This window comes from Astatotilapia calliptera, chromosome 4 (assembly GCF_900246225.1).
Source record: "Astatotilapia calliptera chromosome 4, fAstCal1.2, whole genome shotgun sequence".
Taxonomy (NCBI): domain Eukaryota; kingdom Metazoa; phylum Chordata; class Actinopteri; order Cichliformes; family Cichlidae; genus Astatotilapia; species Astatotilapia calliptera.
Window position 1 is genome coordinate 17,123,663 of NC_039305.1, and position 18,337 is coordinate 17,141,999.

Consider the following 18,337-nt stretch of genomic DNA (forward strand, 5'->3'; position numbering starts at 1 on the left):
GTCCCTAAAGACAAAATTTAAAATTGGTTCTTTGCTAAGTTGTTTGTTATGTGTAGAAACAACAATGGTTCAAATGATCCACTGAAAATGGTCACGTAGACGGACTAGACTGAAAGCAAGTGAAAAAGCAGCCTGTTGTCTTAAGACCAACATTAACAAACCTTCAGACAATCTGCAGAACTAATGTTTAAGACCACTTTTAAAAATTACAAGAAAGTCTGGCTCCTTTAAAGTAAAATATGAAGAAATAAGAGCTGGTTAAAACCTTTTGCACAGAACTATAGCTATAAAATAGATTGACTGTAATTGTCTTTTATTAAATCAACCTGACAAGGTCCTGCTGGTTGTGTTGAGTATTTCAAACCAGGTAAAAGCACTTCAATTGATCTCCACCTCACCTTCAGAGCAACACTTGGTATTGGCAGTGGAGGCAAGTCTGACTGTTGCACAATATTACTCGAATGCACAATGTAGTAGAAGGAAAAGGCTGCGGCCCCACCTAGTGGTGGATTATGAGAGTTGCAGGAACATCACGATGGTTTCACAGATGGTCAAAATCTCACATTTGAAACTGATTGTAACAAATGTGGGTGCAGGCAAACTCAATAGAAGGGTCTTTCCGCTCTCATGTTAACACCCCACTGGTCCCACCATTTGTGCAGTCACCGCTATTCTCTCTTTATTCCAGCCTCCCTCATTTCTTGTAATAACCTTGGCAGTTGACTCCCTGCCCTTTGCTCCTGGCCCTATACCCATGGAAAAGATTCAAAGAATGCAGGAAGTTTAATTAATGTCCATGACTCAAGAGCGCTTTCACTGCTCTGAAAGGAGCGGATAACTAGTCAACATTGCTTTGCTGCGTCCCGTGAGTCACACAGGAGGAAATCATTGACCACTTGGTGTGACTCACATTCCTACTCACAGTTTGTTTGGCCTATTGTTTGAGGGTAAAGCTAGAAGGACGGGACGTGCTCAGGAAATTATCTTTTTGTCAAACGTAAACCCTTTCAACCACTGCTTTCCTGTACAGCAATATGATGTGTGACTAAAATGACTCCCAGCATTTACGTGATGCGTGAAGCTGCCTTTATAAATCCACCAAGTGACGGCACTTCATCCCACAGCATTTGTCAACGCCACTGATTGAGCTGTCCTCACATACTGAACTGTTCCCTGTTCCTCAGATCTTTGGCAGTGAGCCCAGAGAAGAGGAGATGGATGTGTGTTTGTTGGACATCGCTTACGATGAGATCCCCGAGCGCCACTACAAGGAGTCGGAGGTGAGGAGAGCGACGTCACTGACCTCAGGATGAGGAGTGAATGAATACTTGCAGCCACGGCACAGATACTGTGGAAGGAAGTGGAAAGAAGGGTGAATAGGAGGGAGGAGGAGAGAAGTCAACAACTGAGATGTGAGGAGAAGGGAACAGAATAGGGTGTTATCTTTTCTCCACCAGCACCAGCTCGTGTTTGACCACCAGCTGGCCATCTGCCTCCTCTGGGCGATGGAAGGAAGGGAAACACATGTTTATGTGTGGGGGAGGTGATGGGCATTAGCTGTGGAGATTTGACATTTGTATGCGCGTGCGTTCGCTCATCTATCAGGACGTGATGGTCATAAAAAGCTGAGCTATTAATAACCAAGAGGGGTCATGACAGCGCTGCAGTTTTGTTATTGACACCCTCACTTTCACACACGCACCTCCCACCGATCTCTGTCATCCTCTGCTTTTAACCACTGAGAGCTAAGAATAGCACAGACATGCTGTCCAGAGCTAAACACAGAAGTCAGATGTCTAATGTAAATATTATTTTAAAAACAGATGAACTGTGTCAAATGTCGGGGGTTAAAAACAAAGGAGAAAAAAGTCAAAGGTCTGACAGCAGGTGCTCATGATGCAAACACATGCAACCAGCGTCCACAAGACAAGGAAGAATTTCCAGTGCTGAAGATAAAAAGACGTTATTGTAGTGTCTAAACGTATTTTAACTAAATAAAACCAGCATGCATCACACTGAGAAATCAATTAATACAAAAAAATGAAGGATCTTTAAAACCACGTTTGGCTCAATACGGCTCAACACATGCATGAGTGTCAGATGCTTGATTTTAATGGAATTTGATGTAATCTTAATCAACAAAAAGCCTCTCTGCCCCACTGATATTAGTTCAAGCCATAGCTCGTATAGAAAAGGTGGATGTCACCTATTTTGTGTTTGTGTTCTGCTGTTATTAAAGCCTGGAGATGCTGTTCACAGTCACAACTTAGTCACAACTTAGTCACGTCTGTGTTATAATCTATTTTATGAACATAATTTACAAAATAAACCTCATGATGTATGAAAGAAGGTATTAAAATAACATTTGAGACCATAAAGTGACAAATGCTTTTGAGTTTTTTGCCGTTTGTATGATCATGGCACAGTCTGGCCGTGGGTGAGTTTGCTGCATCGTCCACTCCTGGCAAGACTGTGGCAATGCTCCAGACCTGCAAACTACCAAAACCTTCTGTTTTTATAGAGATCCTCACACTTGCTGGTGATTTGACTGGATGCAGCATATATGATGCAGTATATAGAACCAAACTATTTGCAGCCAGAGGATTTGCTCCCTGCTGGTCACCAGAAAGAAATCATATTTAAAGCACTTTGACTTTGACTTCACTTTTTAGACCTTCTTGAAATACAATCTACAGTTAATGAAACTTGTTCAGCAAAACCAGGAGGAAAAGTAAGTGAAGTAAAACATCTTTTGGAGAGATATTTGCTTATTAAAAAATGTGCTTAAAAGCGATTAATCTGTCATTAGCATTTCTCATCTTTCCGTCTCTCAATACACTTGATGAAACATTTTATGCGGAGAAGAATATAACAGACGTCTTCCACCTCCTCTACAAGTACTTTCCCAGCAGGGATAGAGACACTCTGTCACACTCAGATGCATGACTCTAAGACAAATGAGCATCACAGCATAATTAGTCCACTGGGAGCAGTGATTAATGCGTGTAAAGTTTCTGAGACTCCCACTGTGCTTCTTAGCTATACCCTGCATTAGCCTCGTAAATAAAAGCAGATGATCCTGTCCTGTGGGCAGAGAGGAGGAAATTGATGTGTGTGAGAGAGATTAGATGGCAGGAAGTATAGTTTTAATTTGAAGTATTGGTTTGAAAACAGTTCAACAAATTTTCCTTATGGTCTTATGTAAATTTTATGAGGATTATCGACATAAGATTGTTTGTGTTTATTTAACTCCTGGGGAAAAATGAGTTGTTTTTCTGAACCTGGTTTCTTGTGGCCTTGCAGGACCTTCGGTATTTTAAGTCAAAGAAGACGAACCGAGGGCTTCTGCAGGAAGGATGGCTCGACACCCAGGACCCCATCATGTGCTCCTACAAACTGGTCACTGTCAAATTTGAAGTCTGGGGCCTGCAAACCCGTGTGGAGCAGTTTGTACACAAGGTCAGGACAAACCATTTTTGGGGGCAAGAGACACGTTGTAGATGAGTTTCAGCCTGCTTATATCATCGTCTGAGCCAGAGGCGTCCTATCTTTTGCTCTGAAAACATGTGATACACGGCCGTGAGCTAGATCAGCAGTTCTATTATCACCTTCAACAATATCTGCCCTGTTCGCATCCCACAGCTTGCCTTGCAGCACCACCTCCCTTTTTCTTGGCTGCAGAATTTAAACTTTGTATCTCTCATTTCCCAAAGCCATTTTGCTACAGCATCTGTCCCTCGGGTCAGCTGACCCTGCACTATCCTTGCCCAAGGCACCCACACACACACACACACATTGGAGGCAGGTTCATTACTCACAGGCTAACACCAGGAGTGTCCCACATAAATCATAATCCTCTAGGGGTGAACAGAAAATGTTTGAAGTGAGAAATGAAGTGAAACTCTCTGTATCCTTTAGAGCGAATGCCGTCTGATTTGCAGTTTCTCTCCTTGAACTTCCTCCCTGCCTCTGTCCCTGCCTGAATTCATTTTCCTGTGAGCTTGCCTCCTTTGCTTCCCTTTTCTCTCTTTTTATTTTTTGTAATCTTCCTCAGGTGATCCGAGATGTGCTGCTTTTAGGACACAGGCAGGCCTTTGCCTGGGTGGATGAGTGGATTGGTAAGTGCGCAGAAGATGACAGTCTTTAGAAAACTTGGGTTAGTTTCATGTGCAGGCATTGACTCATCTCACGATTGCACCCACTTCACATACATTTTTCCATTTTAAGATGGAGATCATAGACTGTATGCAAAGGATGGACATAGCTAGCATGACATTATCAATTTGTTTATTAATTTCATCAACTTTTAGCTTTGTGACCATCTCCATCTGGTGTTTTTGGAGTTGGAAATATTTGGATATATTTGTCATATTTGGACATGAGCATAGTGTGCTAAGTTATCAACTAAATGTTAGCAAGCTCTTTTTAGCAGGGTGTATGCATGCAGTGTATGGGTACCATGCACAGGAACAGATACCTGTTAATAATTCTAAATAGGGTAAATGCTAGAACCTCCACCACCAAAAACAGAGAAAAGACTCCCTGAATGGCCTGTTAGGACAATTAACCACGAATGATAACATATAAAATGTTCCACACTAGATGGGTGACTCCAGTTAGCTGTAGTGTCACCTCTGCTAATTGGTTTTGCCACATCCTACCTCCTCCTACAGAAATGTGGCTGGTTTGTGTATTTTTGAAACTGTCTTAGAAACTTTGATTTTTCATCTTGTTGATGTCAGAGGTTAGAAGAGAATGCCCAGACTGCTTTTATAGGAAGAGAACATTAACTCAAATTCTCATTATAATCAAGGTATGAAGAACAACATCTCTGATTGTGCAACATGTCAAACTGTAGAGCAGATGGACAACAGCAAAAGACCGCAGGTGTGACTACTGTCAGCTAAGAACGGGAAACTGAGAGTACAGTTTTCTCCTGACACGTATTTCCCTTGAAGCAGTTCGTTGTAAGACCTTGAGAAACCTGTGTGCAATATTTCCACATTTGCAGCCTCACCACATTAAATAAATCTGCAAAGTCCCATTTCCAAAAAGCTCGAGATGCTGTGGACATTGAAAATACAAAGAAGTTGTAAATCTTAAAGTCATATTTTATTCACTGTAGAACACAGAAACCATATCGAATGTACCAAAGTAAGAAAAACATTAGCTCATTTTGAATTTGATGGCAGCTACACGTCTCAAAACAGTTGGGACACGGCCCTGTTTACTGCTGTGTAGCATCCTCTCTTTTTTAACCATGAACATCTGTTAACTTAAGGATATGAGCTGCTTGATTTTCTAGCTTTTTTAACAGTCCTGGGTCTTCATAGCTCCATTTCATATTTCATGATGGGTCAAATGGTTTTAAGAGGTGAAAGGCCTGAACCGCAGGCAGGCCAGTTCAGCACCCCACTTCTACTACTACTAAGCTCTGTTCTGAAACACATCTGTTTAAATACTTGATGTGTTTTCTATGTTTTATTGTTAATAAATTATGTGTTTATTAGAATTGCACATCTCTGTGCTTATATCACATAAAAACTGCATTAAAATCTAATAAAAACAATTCTAAAGATTCCTTGTCTCTCATATATGGGGACATGGATAGCTCAGTAGGTATTATTATTAATATTATGTCACTGCTCCAACCCAACAGACATGACCATGGATGAAGTAAGAGAGTACGAGCGTGCCACGCAGGAAGCCACCAACCTGAAGATTGGCACTTTCCCCCCTACCATTTCCATCTCAGAGAACCCCCTGCCATCTAGCACCCGCAGCGGACCCAACAGCGCCCCGTCCACTCCCCTCTCCACCGAAGCCCCTGATTTCCTGTCAGTGCCCAAAGAGCGACCCCGGAAGAAGTCAGCTCCAGAGACTTTGACCCTACCTGATCCAGGCCGCAGGGATTCACTCTTCAAGCTTCCAAGCTTTTCTCCTGGAACTCCAGTCCGCAACCAGAATGAGAGCGGGGCTAAGCCGCTGTTAAACACCCCTGACCTGCGTATTAGTGGAGGATGCCTACCCAGCACATCCTGCAATGTTCCCTCAGCCATCTGAAGAAGAAGTGACTGTCCTGGTGATCCCAGCCCCTCAGCCGACTCGCCGGCGTTCCAGCAAAGCCAACAGCTCTCAGACTGCCTTTACAGGTACAGCTAGGCATCCACAGCAAGGCCCGCCAAGTGTAAAGGTGTAGTAAATCCCAGTGAGAGTCCAACAAAAGCACCTGCAGGCTCCTCATCCTTCACTTCTCCTTAGAAAACAGCCAGTCTGCACCTTTCATTAATCAGTATGGAGTCCAATTAGCCTGACTGAGTGTAGCATACATTCCTGAAATCGTTTTATCCCACAGTGTCACCTTGTTTTCATCCAAGCTCAGGGTGTGTTGGTGAAAAGATATCGAGAGACTCAGTGCACATAAACTTAACATTTGTTTTCTGCTTTATCTTTAAACATCTCTGGCTTGTTCATTTATTTGGTAACTGAATTATGTAGTTGGGACTCTTGTTGGCCACTGTAACAGTCGAGTATTATGGTTTTCACAGTCTGATGTAAGGTGATTGTGTATTCTTGTATATACTGTATGAAAAATATAAATGTGACTCAAAAAGAATATCATATCAAGTGATGAAGCTGCTTTGACATTTCTGTAATGTGTCTCAGCAGCCATGATGTCTTCATGAAACAGCATGATTCTTGACTACCGAGGCTGCCCTTAAATATTTGTGAACTGAATGTTTTCCTTATCTGAGCCTTATATGTGATGTCGTGTTTTACAGGAGTTTTTACAGACTTGGTCATGTGGTGTTGTTTTGCTGCTGTATTGACTTCATTGTGGTTTTATTGTGTTCATTTACTGTCATACTATTGATGGGTTTTGTATTCAGTAAAGGAAAGTAAATACTGCTGCATCCGTTACTGTGTGGAGAGTTTGTTAATGTGATCTATCTGAATGGAAAGACAGGCTTGTGGCTCATTCAAATGCAACTTTGGAAATCAAGTCATGTTATTGTGGAGAATCCACTTAGCCAAAACAAAAAACGGATCAGACATCAATTGCAGAAACGATAGTCTTTATATAGGGCTTCAAAAGGGGATGTACAACAAATAAACTGCTCGACATCAGAGCAACATATAATGGCTTCCTGAAACTTTCTTTGCTAGCTAAACCCAGAGTAACTTTTGTCTACCACAAAGGATTCTGGGAAACACAGTTTTCTAATGAAAATACTTGTTAAATGCTCCCTTTTAGCAGAAAATTTAATCTATAATTAACAGCACTCACTAAACATGTGGCTAACACTTAAATCACTTACAAAATAACCAAAATGCTGTTATCAAACAATAAACTGCAATAAAGTTACAACATATGCTGTATAAATTAGAATGAGAATCAGAATACTTTATTGATCTCAGAGAAAATTTTGTGGCCAGATATGCTCCAAGACAGTAAGAACAGTAACTAACAAGTTAAATCAGCAGTATTAAATAAGACAATATATTGCAAAATAGCTCTAATATATAAATATCTCAACATATTACGTGAAATTGTATATAGATGAAGCTGAAACTGAGTTCCCCCTCTCATCATACTGCAGATAATTTATCTGAATTTCAGGAGCAAGGCCACACCCCCCTACATGCCACTTTCTGTTCTGTCTACATGCTCAACTTTTGCTACCTTTTTCAATTCATACACTTCTCATTAGTACAGGCGATCGCCTCTGAGGCCTTTCCCACGACATCTGCCAATATCTGCAAGAAACGCTGTCAAACCTAAATGAGGATGTTGTCACAGCTAATGGACTCTTTGGTATTTTCCCTGCAGATATTAAAGAGATGCAACTGCTGTGCAGTGTACTTATGCTTTAGATGGAGGAATTGTAAGAGAGTAAGCAGTATGTGGGCATTTATGCAAACAGAGCATGCATCCAACATGTTCACATTCAGTTATTTTATTTATTTTAAATATGTAAACCCTGTTGTGAGCTCTTTGTCCTCACTTATTCATTTTTCATCATTTAGGGGGCATGTGATGACCCATGCACATGTGCCAAACTTCAATATGTAAATGGTTTTTTTAATAAAAGGTGTCAAAAGGCATACGATTCATATGCACACCTCTAGTGAACACTATGTTCATCCTGGTCTACACACCACACATGCAAACACAATTCCTTAATCCAAACTTTATTGAAAAAATAATAACGTCATAGTGTTCAGCAGACACATCGACACAACTGCTTTAACAGTGTAATGTAACACAACAAACTAACTGAACTCTCAGTTAGCAGTCCCTCACATACCCAGTCCTCCATAGTATATAATGCAATAAATATTAAGTGCTTTTTTTTGTCTGTGCACAAAACCAACACAAAAGCTTAATTTTGTTGTATTCTTTTCTTGCAACTTAATGAAGTCGAACAGTTTGTGTAAAATGACACAAAATGCTCAAAGTGTGCAAAGTTCAGTTTGAATATTCAATGCTAACACTTATCTTTTTAAAGCAAGTATCCACAAACCTTGAAATCCCACATTAAATTCATGTTTTTAAAAAAAAAAAAAAAATCCAGCTCTTTTGTGACACACACTCAAATGACATCACAAAAAACATAATGTAGTAATTTTTCTGTCGTGATATGTAAACACAACAGAAACAAATGATGATATTGACCCAGTTGACACATTTTTTTCAGTGCAAGAAAATAACAAGGCATAAGTTAGTTTCCAATGTGCGTGATTGTGTGTGTTGCTCCCCTCCACCTTCATCATCTTCTGTTAAAGTCTTTGGCGATGACATTTGTTCCCCGTTTCTCCTTGAAGTTATGCATGGCGTTGACAAAAAATTCATACCAAAAAAAGGTGAAGCCTGTTGACAGCGCAGCTTTTACGAGACTGGGGGACAGGCCTTTGAAGAATCCTCGGAAGCCCTCCTCTTTGGCTATTTGAACCATGCAGTCGAGCAGACCTCTGTAGCTCCGCACCTGCACAGGACAGAAGGCAATGCTTCAGCATCAAACCCAGAGCGCTTAATCAAATATGATGAAACATGCTGTTGAGGAGCTTACCTGTCCAAAGTGAGCTCTGGCTGCTTCAAAGCCCCCCACCTGCAGTCTCTTCTTGAACAGATCGAATGGGTACGTGATTGTTTTGCTGATCATTCCAGCTCCACTCCCACAGACCAGGCTTTTTAAGTTTCCTTGAACATAAAAAGTGACAGGATTTTAAACTGAACCCTGTGCAGGTGTAAACGCTGCACAATTAAGAGTTTCCACTCACCTCCTGAGTTCCCAGCTTCGGGTTGTGGAGCCAACAACTTTTTAAAGATATTGTAGAAGAAGAACTGCAGGCCAGCGTAAGGAAACACAGCCATGAGTGTTGGTGACAGGCCGCGGTAAAATGTTAGAGTTCCTTCTGATCGCCACATTGTAGACACAGCATGTCGCAGGTTCCTGTACACCTGGAAATAGAAAACTGGGTTTCAGCAGTATACAGCGAGCGATTCTGCCTAAGGCAGGAATTCGAGAATATTTAACATGCTTTATGAATATTTCATCGTTGTAAGACTTGAAATGGTCTTCAATGCTGTTGGTAGTGTGGGAAACAAAAACTTGTTTCCAAATCCTCAAATATTTCTACATTTGCCTAATTAAACGTATTTGCATATCTCTGTCCTCAACAGACAAGTGAGAAAAAATTAATACTGGATGCCCGTGATCATTTTGGGTCCTCGGGTGGCATGATTCTGTCATGGAAATCAGTGCATGGGCTCAGGAACACTTCCAGAAATCATTACATGATCCACAAATGTAGGTTAAAGCTCCCTCGTGCAAAGATAAAGTCATATGTAAATGCCACCTTCACGTTCTCTGAACAAAGCTCATTTAAAATGGACTTTGGCAAAGTGAAAAACCTGTTCTGTGGACAGACTAATCAAAACTTTTTACTTCTTTTGGAAAATATTGATGCTGCATTCTGCAGACTAAAGAGCAGAGGCACCATCTGCATTGTTATCAGAGCTCAGTTCACAAGTCTGCACCTCTGGTATGACGGTGCGTTAGTGTCTCTGGAATTGACACCACTGATGCTGAAAAAAATATACACAGGTTGTGGAGCAATATGCGTTTCCACTTAGGCAACGTCTTTTTCAGAGAAGGTCCTGCATACTTCAGCAAGACATATGCTAAACTAAATACTGCATCTATTTGTATGTAAAGGTTTTAGAACAACATGTGCTCTTGTGCTCTGAGGGCCTCTGGATGTCTGGAGCCTGGATCTCCTCCATACCTGCTTCTTGCCCTGGAGGACGGGGCTATGGCCCCCCCCCCCCACACCCTCTAGCAGATCATTACATGAAGGAACCTTTTAAATACAAGCGCACTCATGCTCACAGGTGTACACACAGGTGCTCACAGACACAAACTACACCCTTTTTGGCTCCTACCTCAAAGCACACGGTGTGCTGTCGATCCTACGTGCTGCACAATAATATTCAATATTTAGTATTTACTGTTATATTCACATCGATCATTGCAATGATGTTGTTTATTATATTGCTCTCTTTTTCCCCCCTTTCTCAACAGGTGATCCAGAAGATTGATATGTATTTTTTTTTTCCTGTTTGTTTTTGTTTTTTTTCCCCTTTATCACCGTTCCTCTTCCCTGCTGTTTTTCTTTCCCTACCTCTCTTTCTTTCTCCCCTTTCGTTCCCCCAGTCATGTCTGTCCCATGTGTAACATCTGACAATAAAATAAAGAATAAAAACAAAGTTGAATCAAATAGACCAATACGGCAAGGCCGGGATGATCCATTTGGTAAAGTAAATCCGTTGGGCATCTTTCTTCGCCTTTAGACAATAATTCTGATGGCAAAAAAAAAAAAAAAAAAAAAAAGGGACAACATATGCTCCCATCCATACAAAATCCGGCAGCTGGTCTCTTCAGTTCTCAGACAACTACAGCCTGAACAGCCTGTTCCAAAGTGGTAAACAATATGTTATAAGATACGTTTCTGTTATCAAACTTAAAATGATTTAACATTTTTCTTAAAAATTTCTCAGTTTAAACACTTACTATATTTTCTGTACTCTTTAGTGAAAAAATGTGACTTTATAAGATGTGCAAGTCATTGCATTCTGTTTTTATTTACATTTTTCACAATGCACCAAGTTTTTTGAAAGTAGGACTGTAAAATAAAAACCTGTATAACGAGCTGATGTATGAAATTCTGTCAAACATTGACAGCGATCAGGATAAGAAATGATTAGTCCCACCTTGGGTTCTCCCTGAGCTGCAAAGCGTGTCCGCAGTGTGTCCAGAGGCTGGCAAACCACTGTGGCAGAGCAGGCTGCCAAGCCGCCACAGACGAAATGAACGCCTGCTGTCTGGCTGTCATACAGCGTTTTCTGATGGACCAACTCTGTCAGAAACTCAAAACTCGCAAACTGCAAATTGGACACAATAAAAGCAACTGTGTTGTTGAGATTGTTTAGAGTAATACAATTGTTCCACTTAGCCTGCAGTTCACAGTTTGCAGGTTGTACCTGGACAGCTCCGTAGCAGATAGAGAGGAGCTGTGCTGGGATGTGGCCCTTCCAGAAAGCAGACAGTCCCTCCTCTAAATGAATGCAGCGTGTTGCCTGAAATATCCCATAGTACTTCCCCTGTGGTGTTTTGAAGACACACGCTCTATCTGCAGCTACAGGGGGGAAAATACAGATAAGAACACAACACATGACCTGCATTTATCAGGCTTCAAAAATCTCTTGATTAAAGTTGTTGTTTTTTGGGTTTTGTTTTTTTTTTTTTTTTTTTTTAAACTGAATGCAAATGTTTGCACATGCTTTTAGTACAGTCACCAATTGGAAGGTCACAGCTGCTACTTCACGGTAATCTTCAAAGTGAGCACGAATTCTCACTTCTGGGCTCTCTTCTCTCACCATTTGGACGCAAGTCTCACATGTTCCAAAACAAGTACACATCCTTACCTGAAATCTGATTTTAATGACATCAAAAGGACTGATGAGGGCTCTGGTGACCATCCCAGCAGCTGAACCAGCGAAGGCCGCCTCCTTTGGGGACAGAGGTGCACCCTGGACACCAGGGTCATAGCCCACCATGTCTCTACAGCCTCAGGTTTCTAGAAACTCTAATGAGACAAATGACGAACCCTTTGTTCAGTTTAACACAGTTAAAAACAAACTTTAATTCGAGTTTAAATAGATAAAGATAATCTTAACTGCATCACGTTTGGTGAGATGAGCTTGTTTTGTATGTATAATCTTAAGCACAGGTGTTTCCAAACTGTATTAAAGTGAGTATTTTGATATTTATAACAACAGTTACATGCTAGATGTTATAAAACCTCCAGTTTGGTTTTGGGGGATGGACTTTAGAACAATACACAGTAATATATAACTCCTATATACGTTTCATGAAAATGAGAAATGGGTGTTTCCCCATTTAGCACATTTCGTTTACTGAAATGTGCTAACATACATGGGAATGCAGTATATATTCTGTAGATTTTTTATACTGTTCTAACAAGCTTGAAAGTCAATATTTTATATGACCACCTTTATTGTACATCACAGCCTGAAGTCTCTTAGAAAAGCTTTCTTGTAATTTCTTTAAGTAGTCTTCCGGAGAAGTTCCCCATGCATGTTTGGGATCACTGTCATTCTGAAAGCCTCCACCATGTTTTACAGATGGCTTTTCTCCTTGTCTCCCTTCCTTAAGCATGGCTTCTTGACATCGACCCTTACACTGAGACTATTTACAAGGAGACTTCAGTGAAAAGTTGATGGATCACCTGCAGGGCCAGTTGGATCTCTCGCGCCCTGTGTCGGTCTTTACTATTTCTTAAGGACATGGCTTTCATTTGCCACCCACCAGTCCAGTTTCCTCAAATGTTTTAAGGATACACAACAGTGGTTGATAACTTAATTAGTGTGCCATTTTATGCCTGAATGACTTCATATGCTAGTGTTCAGTGGTTCAACAAACAAACTAAAAAACAAAATTTTATAAGCCTGGAGAACTATTGCTCACACCACTGAAAAAATGTCAACTATGTCTGGCTCCTCCGAAGTAAAGTATTAAAAAAACGAAACGACGGGTGGCTCAAGACTTTTTCCTAGCAGCTGTTTCCACGACATTACATTTACAGCTTCACCCACGTCATTCGTGTTTTGTTAGGTGTCTGTTAATGGCTGGTTTTCTTCCATGTTCACCATTTATAAAATTATAACACAACCATCAAATGCCATAAAGACCAGAAAAATTAAAAAGAAAAAAAAACAAGACATGTGGAGGACATATAATAAGACCTTGGAACTAGCTAAACTAAGCTAAGGTAAACTAAGAACAGAGCAGGCATTAACTTGGCTATAATGGTAACAGAAGCAGACAAATATCACCGTACCTTCATGAATACCACATCAGCTCCAACAGTGAACCTCAACTGGTACAGTTCAAAATTAGTAGAACAGGAACAGATTTCTACTTCTTGCTAGCACGCTCCTAATATTACTGCCGGGTCGGAAGAGTCTCTCCAAGACGAAATATCACGTCAAGATAAGTACCTACCTCACTACACCGTGTCAAATTCAGCAAGTAACTACTTAAAACTCACATCCTCTTTTATTTAGGACATCTATGGCGTAGACAGGCCTCGAAAGTACAAGACTAAGGCCTTCGTTTACGTTAACTTTGGGTTAGGCGAAGACCATAGGGTCTGCGGCGAAGAAAAGAGAGGAGGGACTCATCTTTCTGTTGATACTTCATCTTCGAAAGGTTAGGGTTGCGTCGAGGAAAGGCTGCCTACCAGAGCATACCTCTACCTGAGCGTAGATGTGACACATTGGCATTAAATAGGTATAATTGTCACATAATTATCCTCCATTTTTTGGTCAATTATTTAACTACCGTTTTCTTTCAGTTCGGGAAAATATTTACCCGTTTGTATCTTTCAGCGGGCGGTTATAACGCAAGTGTAGGTTGAGTATTAAACTCCACTCTGATTCGTTAGCGTCAATGCTAGCCGTTAACGTTTGGTTTCCACTACAGCTGTAATGGATGTTAATGTTGTTGAAAACAAAGCTACCGTTAGACGAAGTTTTACGTGTTCTTACACTAAACTAACGTTACCTAGTTGAATATGGAAGTAACATTGGTGTGTCACATCACAAGTTGAAGATAACTTGGCTCATGCTTGGTTGGGTGTTCGGTGAACTTTTTAGTTGACCTGGGTTGTATAATCCCCTCCATCCCTCAGTGAATGAGCCGCGGCCGGGGCCAGCCAATTTGATGACTGTACAGGATTTTGCATGTATTGTGGTCACCAAAAGTGCCCGGATGTCTCCGACTGTGGCCTTTTGATCTGTCTCTGAAAAGCTTATATTCTGCATGAAAACGCTTGCAGTAACTGTCTGATTTCCACAGGTGACAGCCCTCCCGTGTAATTTGTTTACTTGCATCTGTAATGGAAAACTCTGCTGAAGACTACCGGATCCAGTCATTTGACCTGGACACGCAGAGGTTACTAAAAACAGCCTTGAAAGGTCAACCCTTAACTTCTTCATGTGTGTCATTTTTGGGTGCTGTAAAAAAAAAAAAAAAAAGCACTTAAACATATTCTCTCTTTTCAGATCCATCTCTGGTGAACCTGGAGAAAGTATCCAACATCATTGTGGATCAGTCTTTGAAGGACCCCGTGTTCAGCAAAGAGGCTGGGCGTATTTGCTACACTATAGTGCAGGTCAGTAAGTCCCACCTATATATTACATTCAAGCTCCCACTTTTTGTCCACCCTCTCACTGTTATCTGCCTGACACTTTGCTTGACACTTTCTGCAGGCTGAAGCCAAGCAGAGCAATGGAAACGTGTTCAGGAGACACTTGTTGAACCGACTCCAGCAGGAGTTCAAAGAACGCGAGGAGATGAGGGCACGCTCTCTGCAGGAGTGGGTGTGCTATGTCACGTTCATCTGCAACATCTTCGACTACCTCAAAGTAAGAGGCAGAGAGAGTTTTGAGTATTAAAATTTAGGAAAGGGAAACACAAAGCAGCTTTGTTAAATCACTCTGATTAAAAATGGAACCTTTTCATTGTCCTTATTAAGAGGACATGCTGCTTTTTTTTTTTCTTGTATGTCCACACTGCAGACAAACACCTCCTCTAGCTGCATCTTGGGGGTCCTAATATGTTAACTGCAGCACATTTAAGTGTCCAGGAACAGCCACTAAAATTTGAACAGATCCTAATTATGCTGCTTCTAAAATCTAGGTCATGTCTCATTTAGTAAGGTGTTTATTCATTGGCAGTGTAAAGATGAGCCTGAAAGGTGTGGTGCTAACACACTCAGGTTCCATCCATGCTTGGAGCCACTGGCATTTTAAACAGAGTGATCCTTATTGTAAGACTACTCAATCCTGGCTTTTGTGTAAGAGAAATCAGAGTCAAGGACTTAACACAGTTTCCTTTTGTTTTATGTTGATAATACTGAGCTGCTGTAATCAAATCAAATCACTTTTATTGTGACATCACATGTGCAGGTACATTGGTACAGCACATGTGAGTGAAATTCTTGTGTGCGAGCTTCACAAGCAACAGAGTTGTGCAAAATACAATAATGTAAACAAGCAAAATACAAGAATGGCTACATCTGAAACTAATAAATATATATAAGGACTCTCCACACTGTGTTTTTTAGGTGAACAACATGCCGATGGTGGCCCTGGTTCATCCTGTGTATGACTGCCTGATGAGGTTGGCCAAACCAGACGCTCTAATGAATGAGGATGAGGTGAGGAAGATATCTGGAGAAAGTGTTTATCAGTCATTTGCATATAAGTGTAAAAGTCCTATAGTGGTTTTCCAGGACTGACTGGGGGAGTGGGGTTGTTTTGTATAGTCAGTCGATATACCTCCTGTTCCACTGGGTGGTTTTTGTCTGACTACAAATGCATATAAATCTATAAAGGCTAATAAAAAACTGAAAAATTGATTGTTAAAGCTTTCATAATTGCATTTTGGCCAATGAACCTCCACTTTTTTCTGCATAGTGGAACAGTTACCTTTAATTTTAAAGGTTAAAAAGACTTAAATAGCCATTTTTCTATAAAGTAGCCAAAGGGTTGTAATTTTGAGGAAGGCCTCAGTCAGTTTTTGGCTCCACATTGTGTACAAATGTTTACAAATATGTGTGTATATGAAGAGAGATTATTTCTTGACTTTTAACTTAATTTCAATTGAATTTTAAATTCTATATAATATAGATACGGTTTTAGAAAGGCATACTTTTTGGTGCTTAATTTATGCTAGCACGTTTGTGTGCGTATTTGCCTATGAAGCGCCGACACAGACAATTTTCAGCCACTTCAAATGTGCTCCCAGGCCATCCTCCAACATCCTAACTGCACATTGTTTGACATGGATGACACTGTGTTGATTAGTTGAAAAGTGGGCCAGAGAAGCACAAAAAACCCCATCAAAGATTTAAAAAAAAAAATGCAGTATGAGAAGCATGGCCTCTTTTAGTTTTGCTTCAACTTCACTCTTCTCTGTGGCTGGGTGGTGAACCAATAACAGCACATGTAAGTGTAGTCCACAGATGTGTTGTAGCACGTAACATTTATACTGCCCACATTTGGGCAGTCCATGGCTGCCGACAGTTTACCCTAACCACAGCGAAACCATAATCTCCCTTTTAGTGTGACGTTCGTTTTTACTGAGGCGTCTCCACCTTTCTCCACAGGTGGACTGTCTGGTGGTGCAGCTGCATCGCATCGGAGAGCAGCTGGAGAAGGCGGACAACCAACGGATGAATGACCTGTTCTTCCTGCTGCGGGACGGCTTTCTGCTCCAGGAGGGCCTCTCGTCCATGGCCCGCCTGCTGCTGCTGGAGATCCTGGAATTCAGGGCCGGAGGTTGGATGCTCAGCAGCACCGCTCACAAGTACTACTACAGTGAAATAGCTGACTAGGACTCAAGGAGCAGGGCGCTGAGCACTAGAGCCTTCAAGCACCTTGGACACTACTCAAGCGCCACTGATTACAAAACCAGCTTTTTGAGGATAGATAGCAATATCCTCCAAGCAATCTGAGGAGGAGTTTGAGAAGATGGTGATTTCTCTAAAAAGACTAATACAATGTTCCTGACGCGTGCTGTGGAATGTGCAATAGGTCACGCGGAGCTGAAGTTGAGTTAACGAGGTTTGACCACATTCAGGTTCACTTTGTTTCAAAGACGTTTGTGTTCAGGTTTGATGCAGCCAGAGGAGCTGAGGCAACTTTTTGTTTTGTTTTTTACATTTTTAATCATTCTAGCATTCCTGTTTTGAGAGAATATGGCAACCTTAGTTTACCAAATCCAAATAACATTCCAGTCAGATAAAACTTGATTTAATTATTTTGATATTTTAGTGTAAACTTAAAATTTTGAAAAGGTTTTAAATTGCGATGGGAAGAGTTTCTGCTTACTTTGTCCTGTAAAATCCTGTTAGCGATCAGTTTGGCAGAGTCTCAATTCAGGGATTTATTTTATTTTTTTGTTTCTAACAGCAGACCGAGCGATTGGTTAAACCACTTTTCTGCAGAAACATCAGATTCCTTGATATAAAATATTTGTTAAACAAGCTGTGCCGATATAACTTGAATACCATCACATGGTACCAACAACTCCATAAAGACTGACATGTTTATTTTTACCTTAAGAGGCAGAGGGATCTGTTTTCTTCTCCTTTATCGGAGCTCCTTTTGCAGGTCAGTTATGATTGCAAAGCTCATAAAAAGTGTTTTTTCAAAACGATTTAACTTCTCTTTACACCAGCAACACTACGTTTGATAGTCCACCATGGCTTTCAGGAGTTTGCTCAGGCACAGGTGCCGTGCTGTTAAAATATTACATCTTTCAAATGTGGTTGTTGTTGTAACCACGATCTGTAGAATGTATGTTGAAATTTGACTTTAAGGCAGTCTGACAATGATAAAAACAAAGAAGTTACTTAAAAGCCGCTCATAGATGCACTGAAGTATTTTGTCTCCTGAAATCATTTTCTTTGTTAGTGTAGGGAGATTTAAATTTCAGCCGTTGCAGGTTTTTTTTCTTGCAGATTCTTGGGTCAAATGAACAAAACCAAGAAAAAAATGCATTTGTGTGTTAAACTGCAGTGAGTCAAAGAAGGACTTAACCAAATCCCTAAATGACTCCACAGACCTGACTGTAACATGAATCTATTTTTTACTACACGTTCCATTTTTTCTTTTTTATGATTGGGTTGTGCATTAAATGAAAGTTTGTTCTAATAAATCTTTGTAAGTTTGTATTATTTGCAT

At 40.7% G+C, this 18,337-nt stretch overlaps 3 protein-coding genes across 4 annotated transcripts in view; 2 read left to right on the forward strand and 1 right to left on the reverse strand.

Moving 5' to 3' along the window:
• pitpnc1a (phosphatidylinositol transfer protein cytoplasmic 1a) overlaps nt 1-6,921 on the forward strand; it is a 53,602-nt gene extending 46,681 nt beyond the window's left edge. The window contains 5 exon segments of the mRNA XM_026165142.1: nt 1,185-1,280; nt 3,304-3,459; nt 4,055-4,118; nt 5,660-5,932; nt 5,935-6,921. Of these exon segments, the coding sequence (XP_026020927.1) occupies nt 1,185-1,280; nt 3,304-3,459; nt 4,055-4,118; nt 5,660-5,932; nt 5,935-5,969 (624 nt within the window). The 3' untranslated portion in view covers nt 5,970-6,921.
• Nucleotides 6,922-8,177: 1,256 nt separating this feature from the next.
• LOC113020874 (mitochondrial thiamine pyrophosphate carrier) lies at nt 8,178-13,629 on the reverse strand. The gene is given in 8 exon segments (XM_026165143.1): nt 8,178-8,987; nt 9,072-9,202; nt 9,283-9,463; nt 11,276-11,446; nt 11,546-11,679; nt 11,682-11,700; nt 11,990-12,150; nt 13,426-13,629. Coding segments are annotated over 7 exon segments (984 nt in total). The 5' UTR covers nt 12,122-12,150; nt 13,426-13,629; the 3' UTR covers nt 8,178-8,771.
• Nucleotides 13,630-13,635: 6 nt separating this feature from the next.
• Nucleotides 13,636-18,327, forward strand: mif4gdb (MIF4G domain containing b). Of its 2 annotated transcripts, none has more exons than XM_026165145.1 (6): nt 13,636-13,877; nt 14,445-14,563; nt 14,651-14,760; nt 14,858-15,013; nt 15,715-15,807; nt 16,759-18,327. In XM_026165145.1, exons 2-6 carry the CDS (start codon nt 14,485-14,487, stop codon nt 16,984-16,986), a joined length of 666 nt encoding a protein of 221 aa, XP_026020930.1. In that variant the 5' UTR covers nt 13,636-13,877; nt 14,445-14,484; the 3' UTR covers nt 16,987-18,327. The 2 variants fall into 2 exon arrangements, with proteins under 2 accessions (XP_026020930.1, XP_026020932.1); XM_026165147.1 differs by lacking the exon at nt 13,636-13,877 and adding an exon at nt 13,891-13,995.
• The last annotated feature ends 10 nt before the right edge of the window (nt 18,328-18,337 follow it).